General features: G+C 46.3%; 1 protein-coding gene across 8 annotated transcripts in view; it reads right to left on the bottom strand.

Moving 5' to 3' along the window:
* Positions 1-363: 363 nt before the first annotated feature.
* The window catches only part of SPATA13 (spermatogenesis associated 13), a 351,835-nt gene continuing 339,458 nt past the window's right edge, over positions 364-12,740 (bottom strand). For all 8 annotated transcript variants that reach the window (XM_087436294.1, XM_087436291.1, XM_087436296.1 and 5 more), the window contains 4 exons: positions 11,207-11,336; positions 9,076-9,448; positions 6,406-6,480; positions 364-4,550 (listed from right to left, as the gene is read on the bottom strand). In XM_087436294.1, the coding sequence (XP_087292420.1) occupies positions 4,375-4,550; positions 6,406-6,480; positions 9,076-9,448; positions 11,207-11,336 (754 nt within the window). In that variant the 3' untranslated portion in view covers positions 364-4,374. The remainder of the gene's footprint in view (positions 4,551-6,405; positions 6,481-9,075; positions 9,449-11,206; positions 11,337-12,740) is intronic.

Genomic DNA, 12,740 nt, shown 5'->3' with positions numbered 1-12,740 from the left:
GTACAAAGGCACCTTCCATCCATCCACCTCCCACCATCAGCAGCAGGAGCTGCTGCTACAAAATAGGACTTCTCACTTCGGGTTTTGGCTTTATCAGTCTTATTCCAACATTTAGTGACTTTTTTCAACTCACGTGGCCCCTCTCTGTTCCCCTCAGAGCCTTCACTCCCCCATACCTATCCAGTGGTTTGATCCAGCTCATTAAAGGATGGATTTTTACTGAAAAGAAGTTTATCAACGCCCAGGCAGGAAATGAGCTGTAAACCCCAGAAACCCTCCTAGCACTCACTCTCCATTAACACACACACACACACACACACACACACACCTTATTTTACTACTCAAATACATTACTAGAACCAGTTTGGCAAATTAACTTTAATATACAGATACAAAACAGCAAATGCACATTCACAGCATTTACAAGGAATCATTCAAATAACATTGTAAATAATTTTTTTTTTTACAAAAACTTCATTCAACAAAAATACATATCAAGGTAGAGCAATCTTGTACAACACACTTCAGCTGTCAACAGCTATTCGTCAGCTTGGAAGCTGTCACTAGACTCACAGATAACATCATCTTGATGAGTTAAAACTGAAGGAAAAGGTTACCGAAAGCCTTGCAAAGTAGGTAAGGCAAACACAACTGATGCTAATATTTACAAAAAAAGACCAACTGTTAAATTACAGAATCAGGTAAAGAAAAGTATTTTCTAAATGCAATGTCAATACCTATAAAATAACTAAAGGCAATACTGTTAAGTGTGTTGTAGCCAAGTATATTTGCATCAAATATTTAAGCTTCTGGGTTTTTTTCAAGATCAGTTTCCACTCATTTTTTTCCCAGTCTTTTGGACTCCACCTTCATTGCCTCCATCCTGAGAACAGCAGCACCAGCCAAGTGACATTTCAGCAAGGAGAACAACTTGCAGGTTAAGCCTGTTTACAACGGTTTCTGAGCGGTTTGACCTCGTTGATTTGTGTCCAGCATCCCTGGCTGGTCAGCCAGGAAAGGACGTTTACGCACACTGTTGGCATCGTCCCGTGAGGGACACGTCTGTTTCTTCTCTCCTCGACAAAATAATGAGACAGCCATTTTCTCCCTTGCCCCAAGTAATCAGGCTGTTCCATCCCGGCTCGGTACGCAAGGTGATCTCTGTTGGGGGAGATCAGCACTTTGGGCACGTAGAGTTCCAGCTGACGAAATGCTGGATCATGGCTTTTACAAAAGATTTCCATTGTGAAACAGATTTTGAATTAAATGCACATTTGCTTTGTGTCTAGACAACAGCAATGTAGGATTGAGGGGATTTTCTGCACAGGCACAGAGTTAGTCTTCATCTGGATTAGGGATAAAAAGGCACAACAATATTCAGAAATAGCGTGGGGATGGGAGTGAAATGTTTTCAACTACAAAATCAGATCCACCGAGGGAAAGAGATCAGATCTACTGAAAACAAACTAAGCAGATGGTATCCCGGGAGAACTCTGGGATTGCTGCCACTCTTTTTCTAGTTTGCAAGACAAAGATAAAGAATGCTATTTCTCCAGGATTTTACAAATATTCTATTTTGTGATTGCTTATAATCTACTGCAAGGTTGTTATGCATTTTAGGTGTGATCAAAATTGAGAAGGGTGCTTTTGACCTGAGGCCATTTCAACTGTCTTTCAAGAGAGTTGGCAAATTCTGAAACATGAATGACAGAATAAGTGAAATTCATCAAAATGTTATGCCATCTTTTTTTGTTTGGTCCATCCATATCATGCAATGTAGAGAGAGAAAAGAGAGAAAGACAGACAGAATGCGAGATTCCCAATGAAATTCATACATAATCCATACAGGAGGCTCTTTGTTTTTGCTCTTTCTTTCCAAGTGGGACATGTGACAAATCAAGAAGGACGTTTGGCAAACCTAAAATTAGAACACTTGAGCCATCTCTTCATAGAACTCAGGCATTTGGTAACACAACCCAACCTAGACATAAAGCACCTGAAAATCCAAGCAGGATCCAGCTAGAACCGGTATTTGATCAAGTGACTCTCCCACTGTACAGAGCTGACGGGACAGCGCCGGGCTCCACAGGCCCCGGCGTCCGAGCTTCCTGCTCCCGGCAGGAAGCCCACGGAGGGAGAGGTGGAAACCAGAAGGTAGGGCTCGGCTGGGAAAGAAAGCAGGACTGGTCACAGAGCTTAAAGCGTTTCTTCATGGCCCGTTAGTAAATGGAAGCCCTCTGAGTGGTTCTTCACTCAAATTCAATCCTCACTGAAAATGTAACATGAGTGAAAAATTCTCTTTACTTCCTTAAAGTAATTCTCTTATATTAAAAAAAAAAACCCAACTGTTCAAAATTGCTGTATATACAAACAACTCTATTTAGCACAAACACCCCTGCAGTTATTGCTTAGGGGTCCATGAAAAGGATATTAAGTAAAGTTTTCAAAATATATCATCATATTTTGTTAGTAAAAAGGTCAGTTATATAAACGCAACTAAAATTGAGATGTCTATTCAAAAATGAAACACACGTGCATGAGCATGCACACATACACACATGCGTGCACGAGTGCTTGGGCACGAGGAGACACAGCACCTCTTGCGAGGCTTCCTCCCCAGAGCAGCCTCTATTCTGGTACACTCAGTAGGAAGGTCCACAGAAGCACCCCGGGGGGGTGGCCACAGGGTCACACAATCTTCCAGCAATACTGCCTATAAATGAGCACATCAGGGTGGCTGAGCAGGGTCATTAACAGACAAGTTTCCTGACAAGTTTTTACAGAACACTCTAAGGCCCACCCAAGAGGTCCAGGATTGTGTCTTCTTGATGCATGACGTCACCTTCTTCAGGAATAGCTGAGTGTGAGGGAGAGTGGGGAGAGTGGAAGAACCACCTGCTTGGAGATGCAGGTTACACCTGTGTCTATGACATTCCAGGTCTGTTTATTTTCAAGCATGGGCCTATTAGAAAAAAGAACTTTCTGAAAGTAGCACATAAAAGAGAGATTCTCAAACAGAAAACCACAAATGGTGCCATACTACACCCCCCAGCCAGTGCACTCAGTAAATGAGAATGGCATCTCTCTTGCAGAGTCTGTTGTCTTCTCTGGACATATTTAGAAGTTAGTTTTATCAAAATTTACAATAGAGACAAAGACAAGGAGATTACTATTGACAGGTATCAGCCCATGTGACCTTTGTTAAAGAAGATGCTCTCTCTGAGTCTAGATAGATTTTGTTAAGGTTTCTTTTATAAAGAGCCAATCTTCAGAAACCTGTTGACATGCTAATGATGGTCGGCTAGCATGGCTGCTGTGGGTCTATGCAACAAAGCGGCTTCAAATCCTGAGGAAGCTGAAGGGCTCTGAACCTCATGCTTTCTCAGTGGAATGTACGTGTCACTGTAACTTAATTGGTGAGGACGCCAGAAACAACTGACGGAACAGGCACATTGATGCTCTTTAAGAATGCCTTCCAACTGGTGCATCTGCATATTCACTGTATCATAAAATTAAAGAAGATGGGTTTTTATATTGCAAACAGATATGTCTGAATAGAGTTTCTTAGGTTATGACATACGAGTAGACATGATTTCTGCTCATGGAGTTACCTAGTGCACACGGGCAGGAGAGTTCCTGACTTGAAAAGGACACATCTGGCTTGCAGTAGGATTTTCCACTCCCTCCCTTGAAAGCAACAGTATCTTTAAAGGTGTAAGTCCCTCCCCATTGCAGAGCTCACCGCCACAGAACCAGTGCATCCTGTTTTTCCCTCTAGCCTGTAGGGGCAGGACCCTGGCACGAGGAAGCCTGCACTACCATTTGGCCACTGCATAGATTCAGACGACACCAGGGAACACCAGGGCACCTGCACTGCCCCCAATGCTGTGGAGAGAGGAGCAGCTCACAGTGCTGGCGAGAGGCAGGGTCGCACCAGCCCCATCACGATCACTCCCTGCAAAACCAAACGCAAGCGCGCCATGCTCATCTGGTCCTCCCCCAGGAACCGAGGGGCCCCTAGCACCCCGTGCCTGACCTGCAGCAGCGAGCGGGCTCGTCATTGCGAGGCTCACGGGGTCACTGCTCAGCACGCAGTCAGAGCCCATCACTGGTTCCCAAGTCCTGGCCATCCCAGCATAGTCCACAGAGGGCTCTCGTGTGCATTAAAGACGTCCGTCACGAGCTTCTCCTTCCATCCGAGGAGGCAGCTGGGTCTCTGAAGACTGAAGGTGAGTCCAAATCCTTCTCTTCTTCACTGATCCCCAAAGAAGTTCTCAGCACTGGGTCCAACATACTTTTCTTGGACTTTGCACAGAAGAAACAAGAAAGGTTCTCCTCTCCACGTCCACCTCAGCAGAAGCGCCGGCCTCTGCTTCATTTCTTGAAAGGGGTGAGTTTATTGAAGGTGTGCCAGAACAGCGAGGGCTTCCTCTTGGGTTCTGCCAGGGCAAAGACCTGCTGCTGGGGGACGCTGGTGGGCACGGTGACGTGACGCTGGTGTAGGGGATGCAAGCTCTGGTGCGGTGGGGCCGCGGGGCACCCGCTGTAGCCTGCTCAGGAGGGGAGAGAGAGGGAACAAAGGCTGAGCGTCACTGGTTAACCAAAGAGGAAAAAAACAGTGCCAAGACTCCCAGTTCTTAGCTAATTCTCAATTCATAGTAACCAGAAGTACATCTAATAGTGATCATAACAAACACTTATTATGTTCAGATACTGCGTCAAAAACCCTCCAAAAACCCTCCAGGCAAGGTACCATTACAGTAATGTGATCGGGAAGGAAACTGACAGCCAGAGAGGTTACATAAATCATCTATGGTCACACAGCACTAAGTAGCAGAATTAGACGTGGACTGGCTATTTGGGATGAGAAGCAATAAAACGCTTTCAGTGAAAGCCTAGAGCTCACACTGCCTCGGCCCAAATCCTGCTTTGCTACTTACTTTGTTATTATTTGGGAAATTGTTTCATTTCTCTGTGCCTCAGGCCCCTAATCTCTAAAACGGGGATAATAGTTCCTACCGGGTTGTTATGAGAATTAACCAAGTTAATATAAGTAATATGTATTATTATACTTATTACCTAATCACTTTAATCAAACCGTTTCTTTAGAGTAGGCATTTTAAATCTGTGCAGAGGTAATTAAACAGGTTTATTAAAGTTAGCGACAAGATCACAAGCTAACGGTGAGAGTCGGCATGATATGAGGAAAGTGTGGGTTCTGGAAGGAGCCTCTGCCAAACAAAAGGCCTTCCTTGTCCTCCAGGCTGACAGGGCAGAGGAGGTGAGGTAACTCTCGGGAAGTGCCTGGCAGGCGGTCACCCAGAAGCACCGGTGTTCTTCCCATTCTTTAGGAGCCTAGCTGCTGAGCCAGGGGCTCTTGGAAGATACGGACAGAAGCTAATAAATTCTAATGAATTGATACTTACTAGTCACATGCCATTAAAAGTGGAGATGCAAGAAAAAGAATATAAAATGGGTTTTTCTGCCCTGAAGATATTTATAAGTCAGTGGGGGAAATTCTGCATTTGAGTGAGGGCGGAGGGGAATGCTAACTGGTATTCTGGTAATGAATTCTTCTCAGCCCATCAGCTGGTGGCGTTTCATAGTCCTGGGCTTACCTGGTCCTTGTTTTTGCATTTTCAGCTAGGAAAATACTGAGTGGGATAAATTTCATAGGGTAAATCCCTCTTAGAGAAGACAGTCAACCTGAATAAATGTTCTAACAGTATAACACATTTTTGGAATAAAGTCCTTATTATTTTACTTCTATTGGGCTAAATCATTTGTATTATCTACATTGTGGAAAGTCTTTAACTGCACATTAGGACTCTGGGGTGCATGACCTGGGCACTGGTATTTTTAAATAGCTGCCCAGGTAATTCTCCTGTGCACGGAGGGTAGAGAAAACCTACTCTAAATAAGCTGGTGTGCCTTCTTTTTAACTCCTGGCTTGATGCACTCAACTTTCAGATCTGCTTTCTTCCCTCAACTAGAATGTAGCCGACACGCAGTCTGGGGTGGAGATTTCCTCCTTGCATGCCCAAAAGATGCAAGAGGCACTGGTTTGCCTGGTGAGCTGGTGGGCCTGATGGTAACACCATCGCTCCCTCAGGAGGGTGAGGCACAGGGGGACTGTGGGCAGGATGGGGGCTCTGGAAGCTCTTTGGTACCATTTCAAAACACATTTTATAGACTTCCATTCAAATGTAAGCAAATACTGAAGCACTCAAACCCAATGCAGATTATTTTAAACTGCCAGTATTTTGGATCCATCGTTTTGCATTTCACCCATACTTGTCTCCTTCATTCAGAGTTGGTCAGATGCTAACAGCTTTGGGCATTTCTCCCGATTTTAATTCCAACACTGATACACAGTAAGGAGAGGAAGCCTTCTCCAAAACTTACCTTTTGACTTTCCATGTCCTGCCTTTTGAGCATTTAACATGGCGAGCTTCTTTTGATTTTCTGAAATTTCCATTCCTGGATTTAGAAAAAATATGATATATATTCAAAACAAGAGAAGACATTTCAGAATAAAACTTGCATCATAACCCATATTAACCTGAGGTATTCACCATAACCCGAAGCAAGGAAACTTAATCCTCAAGGAACCAGAAGAGGTTGAAAAGATTGGATAAGCGGGAGTCATGTGGATTATCACTAGGGTGGCCACGTAATTCTTCTCCAAACCAGGTCACTTTAAAGACTGAAACGGGGTGCTGTTAATAATGATGCACTGACTACTTGTGTAAACCCAGACAAACGTCCGTATAGGATCACCCTAATTATAACCCTAAAGGATGAGGCCCTGGGAGGAGAGGACCAATCAAAGGGGTCCCTGGGTCTGTTCACCTACCTACTGTGAAAGCTGGGTGAGTCAGTGGTTCTACCCTGACAAAGGTAATATGAGTAATGGAAACTGGACTTTGTACCCCAAGTACGGACAGCGTTGCCTTGAATTTCTCCTACTCAAGTACTGTAGCCGACGGACACTGTCGGCATGTGGTGGGTGAGGGGGTGAAAATGAGTAGGTAGAAATGAGACAACTGGAGATGAGACAGGCTGGGGCCCCGCAGGCAGGAGGTGAGAAGAGAGCAAAGGACAGAGATGGAGGAGGGCTGAGGCTGCCGGCCGGATGGACCCTGCAGTAGCAGGAGGGCTTCCTCCCCCAGGCAGGGCTCCACCCCGACGGAAGGAGATCCGGGCTTGGCCTCTGCTGCTCACTCGCCAGGGCTCACCCTCTACCTCTGCACACGCTGCTCCCATCCTCGGCTTCCCGACATACTTGACATCTGTCCCTGACAGGTCTGATGCCTCCTTCAGGCTCCATACACTGGCCCCTTGGCTTCTACTGTCCCCAGGTCCGCACGGGCCTTTTGCCTTGGTTCCACCCTCCATGCCCAGCCTGGTTGACTGCCCATTCTCCAGGATCTACCGACACATGCCGTGTCAGGCATGCAGCAAGGGCCCGGGTCGGTCCTATTTTATTACTCACTCACGAAGTTCACAGACTTAACGGCTCTAGGAGTGCCGCACACATACACTCATTCTTTCATTCATTCTTTGACGTCTTCTGAGCACTAGCGACAGGGAGGCACTGCACTGTAGAGAGGCATGAAATCAGGTCCCTCCCTTCTTTCTCTGTCGAGGGGCAGAGTGGAGAAGTGTTTAGAACACCCCTTCTAATACTTGGTGCTATCCGAGGGGAAAGTGAAACATCCTAGCTTACAGATGACTTCAGGGCCTGCACGAGACAATGTTACATGGCAGGTGAAATTAGGATTTCGAAGCTCTGGGGTTTTGCATTTTAATAACTGTCATCTGCAAATATCTGAAGAATTCTTGACATGATAGAGAGATGAGCCTTCTTCTAAAGGGGCCTGAGAGTCAAAGGCAGCACCAATATATGCAAGTTGTTGGGAATCAGCTTTTCTGTCAGTACAAAGACACTTCCACTTAGTGGAAGGGGCCCCTGTGAGATGGTGAGTCTGTGTAATTAGGGTGAAGGTGTGGGCTGACGCCCACCTGCTGAGACCGTTTCAGAGGAGATTCCTGCTTCTGATGGTGTGTTAGCCTGACTGCCCGTACATCCCTTCCTGCTGTAATATATGGTCCCACGTAACCTGTTGTGGGTGAGAGCAAAACCTGTGGCAAGCCCAGGGCTGGTGGCCAGGGTCACACAAGGTGGGGAGGACCATAAGACGCCTCCTGGTCCGAATTCTAGCTTTCCTCATAGCAGGAGGTGGAAACAGGGAGGCTGTAGGCCTTCTCCTCTATCCTGCACCACACAGCCTTTGAGGTCTGGGCTCACGTAGGCTGCAGAGATGAATACGCTTCATTGCACCTCATCTTTAAGGGCCCACAGTCCCTATGGCATCCCTTCAACAGCTTGTGCTCCAAACTCTCGTGTGCCTGGGAGGCAGTGGACCTCGGGCTCAGAGACCATGGATACCATCACTGTAAATACCAAGGACAGCAGTTGCACAAGGCTGATCACTACCTGGAGGTGGGCAGAAGCGGGGAAGGCAAGAGCAATGCGAAGTATGAAGCAGCACTGCCTTAATGACAGTACAGGACGCACGGTCCTTGGCTTCATGGATGAGAGATGGGAAAACACGCAAGCAGAGGTGTTGGGTCTGAATCGACTGTGGCAGCAAGGTAAATTTAAAGTGCTTTAAAGGCACAGTGGGAGAGGAAGCCTCGAGGATCCTCTAGCATTTCTCAAACCTGGGGGAGAGTCACCAGAGAGTGGCTCAGTCTCGGGGTTGCACCAAGCTGGTTTTAAAGGCTACTTGGCCATGTTGTAAGAGAGGGCAAGTGCGTTAAGCCTCAATTCTTCATCTGTAAAATGGGTATAACAATAGTACCCACACCTTGGGACTGAAGGACACAATCTCTATAAATGTGCAGCAAAGCATCTGGCACGAAGTCAGTACTGAGTAAATGTTGCCTGTAGTAACTGTATCTGTCACGGTCCCTCCTGTCAGCAGGTTTAGAAGGATTTTCTTTCCCGAAGGGTGGGAGGGGCTGGAGAAGAGGTGAGAAAGCAGAGGCACGGACGCCTGGGGCGCTCACCCATCTCCCGGTCCTCCTGCACCCGCCTCCTCTCATCCCCGCAGGCCTGCAGCCACCTCGCCTTGTCTTCTTGCTTTCTGGCACAGAACAGATGCACCTCGCCCGTGGTCTTGCTGACGAGCTTGAAGGCGTTCTTCAGGCTGAGGTTGCAGTCCCTGTCCCGCCCGTCCTCCAGGTCCTCGAGCTCCACGTCGTCCATGTCCACGCGGCCTCTGTAATAGAGCACGTCTCTGCGCAGCAGGTCCTTCTTGCAGGACACGAGCTGGTGGTCAAACAGGAAGAAGGTCCGCTGCTGGCTCCTGCCTTGCTTAGTGATTCTCGTCAGCTCCCCAGAATGGATCAACTCGGAACTTCGGTCTAAAATGTCCAGGCCCTGGAAGGAGGAAAAGACGTCGTCACACCTCGCAGTTCTGATCCCTTCAGGGGTCAGGGATACAAGAGAGGCCCTGACCCAGAATCTTCCTTGGGCTTTCCAGTTACACGAGGCCCATCCACAGGAGGGCAGGGCCTCAAAGGCCATTTAAACCTTGGTGTGTGAGTCTCCTTTGTGTGGAATTTCTTTCCTGTTTTTCCTACTCAATGGGAAAGCGTTACAGTGCCTCTACGCGATCTGAAGTGTCCTCCTCATCAGAAAGGTCTGGTGAAAGCGTGCTGGATTAATGGAATCCAGTCGCTCCGAAATGGCAGCCGGCCAAGACCGATCCTCGGAGGACAAGGAGACGAGGGCTGTCCTGTGTGCGTGCGGGACACAGCAGCATAGACTCTCCGGCTTTCCAGTCAGGCGGAGAGCAGCTCCCTGCAGTAGTAACTAGCTTAGGGTCTTGGAAACCAAAGGCCAGAGGGCAAAATGGCCAGCAAGAAATTGGTAAACTTGTGACAATAAATTATCCCCTAAATGTCCGAGTCCAAGAACAGAAGGAAAAACATACTTTTACAAGATTTAGGTCGGGCCTAATCCAGTGTAACTTTATGGTGTTTGGTACGACGCTGATCTCTGATTATCAGATGTTATTCTCCTTGAATTCCAGTCACACACAATATTTTTGGAGACAAAAGATCTTGATTCCAAAATAATTCTCTTTACTTGCCTCGAGCAATCTTGTGCCCTAGATTCTTTGTTCACAAAATATGAGAATTAGACTAAGTCATCTCTGAGGCCCCGTCCAAGCTCCCAGAGTCCAAAAGGCCCTCGAAATAGAAGGATTTCTTTCCAGCTTTCACCGCTATAACCTACTCTAGTTAAAAACCTAACTTCTCAATTCAAACTTTCTCAATTCTTTAGGACAGTGAGTTCTGACCAATTAATTTGATATAGGATGAATTTTGCTTGGTTTAAAAACAATCTAAACAGCATCAGCTTACTGCTCTTAATAGCAGCCATGGAGCGTAGTGGTCACCAGCATGGACTCTGAAGCCGGCTCTGTCACTTCCTAACTGTGTGGCCTTGGGCAAGCGACTTAACCTTTCTGTGTTTCAGTTTCCCTATCTGTTAAATGGGGGTAATAATAGTTCCTACTTGATGTGATTGCTGAGAGGATTCAATGAGTTCATGTAGTAACTAGCTCAGACTGGTGCCAGGCCTGTGGCGAACACAACACGGGCAGGAGCTACGGCCACTGCTATTGTTTTCATGAATAAATAAACCTATGTGTGCCGCCCTATCAGTACAGGCTGCAGCCAACACTGCATTGGCACTGTCTGGTATAACGCTCACAACAGCCCTAGGACGTGGTACCATTTTCCCTTCATCTTATAGATGAAGAGAGTAATCTTGCCCAGATCATACCGACTGAGAGGCAGGCAGTGTGACCCCCGAGTCTGTACTCCTGCCACACTACAATTTATATGCTAAATGTTCCCCAGTTGCTCTCATGGAGCTTACCTCTAACAGGAGAGACAGAGCATAAGCAACAAATTAATTACAGACATTCCTCAGAGTATTTCCTGGTGGATGTGGGAGATAAAGTTGTTAACTGCTAAATTCAATGATATGCCTCAAAATATATACACCATTAAAGCCAAGAGTATGAAGTCTCAATCACAGGACATTAAAGTCTGTCTCTAAACAGACCAAACGGGGGAGGGCGTGGGCAATGAGGGACGACGTGGAGCGGGGGGGGTCCCCACTTACCTCCCAGCCCACGATGGACACCTGCCACCGAGCTATCTTGTCTATGCTCTCCAGCTTGCGTTTGCGCTCATTGATCAAGCAGGCTACGTTCTTCATGGCCTCGTACGCCGCCTTTATGTTGTTGTAATCACTGCAAAGGGGAGGTTCATTTCAACCACGTAACATGCAGCTTGCAAACAAGGCCTGATAAAATCATACACTCCATCCTTGATTGTGCACTGAGAGTCTAGACAAAGTGGCATTTAAATAACAGCCACTGTTTCCTTTTTCTTCTTCCTCCATGAATAGACTACAGTCTGCTTAGGTTAAGGGAGCTGACAGAATGCAATCCAGAATTCTCTGGAATAAGAATGTTTTCATTCACTTCCCAGAAATCACAATGAATGAAAGTAAATGCCACAAGAAATAACTTTTAGTCACAATGACAATGGATTATTTTCATTAATAAAGAAAGAACAGTCTTTTTTATTGCTTTTGTTCTGATATAGCTAGTTTTGCTATTATAAAGTACTTTAACAATCACGAACCATTGTCAAGAGTAATTATTTGCTCTGAGCCTCATCGTTTACGTTGTTCAGGAAAAGACACGAGAGGGCACAACCCACAGAAGTCTGATGTGGTGAGTTATGTGAATGCTAATGCGGCATTTACCTCATCAACAGATCTTCATTTCTAGTGCTTTCCATATGCTACAGTCAGATCAAACGAAAAATGTTCCCCCAGCAGCTCCTATTCCCAAGGCCTCTAAACTGAAGGTACCAGGACAACCTACACCACAGTTGTAATCTACACACAGGCTGGAAGGGAGGAGTCTAGCATCAGAACGTTTTACATTCGAGTTTTGCTCAGTGTTAATAATTTAGGGACACATAAACCAACCATCCAGCTACTGAGCTGAATTTCATACTTTCTAGTTCTCTAGAACAGACAGAAGTCTTGGGGGATAGACAGAGCCTTTGGATCTCAGCTGAATGAATCAGAGTCCTCCTGGATAGCCAGGAAAAAAACGCCTTGGACGTAGATTCTATTGTCTATCTACTCAACACAATCAAACTCAGCCCTGGGAAGTCCCTGGGCATTTCCCACAAGCAGACCCCGCTGTCGTGAGACAGGCCTATTCACACCCAGAAGCAGAGCACAAAGGAGGAACAAACCATGTGGGGGCTGCCAAAATAAGGGGAGCAAAGCCCCCCAGAAAGGCCTCCAGCAATGAAGAAACTGCAAAATAACTGTATTTTTTTCTACAAGTTTTTCTGTACAATTCCAGAAAAGAGGCAGAGTGTAATGGTTTTCTAAAAAAATTCTGTTGTGTTTTACTTAAGACAAGGAAATGGGCTTTTTGTCATTTCCTTTAAAATGATTTTTTTTTGGAAAGAGCCAAAATCTGCAAATGCCTCATGGTAAAAAATGCCCTAAAAAGAGAAAAATTAGGGGCTGGCCCAGTGGCATAGTGGTTAAGTTCATGCGCTCCACGTCAGCAGCCTGGGGTTCACGGGTTCGGATCCCGGGTGCGGACCTACACACCATTCATCAA

The sequence above is a fragment of the Ceratotherium simum genome, chromosome 10 (assembly GCF_057802395.1).
Source record: "Ceratotherium simum simum isolate JZ-2026a chromosome 10, ASM5780239v1, whole genome shotgun sequence".
Classification (NCBI taxonomy): Eukaryota; Metazoa; Chordata; class Mammalia; order Perissodactyla; family Rhinocerotidae; genus Ceratotherium; species Ceratotherium simum.
The sequence above is the reverse complement of the archived record's forward strand: the minus strand, read 5'-3'. Positions and strand labels throughout refer to the sequence as shown.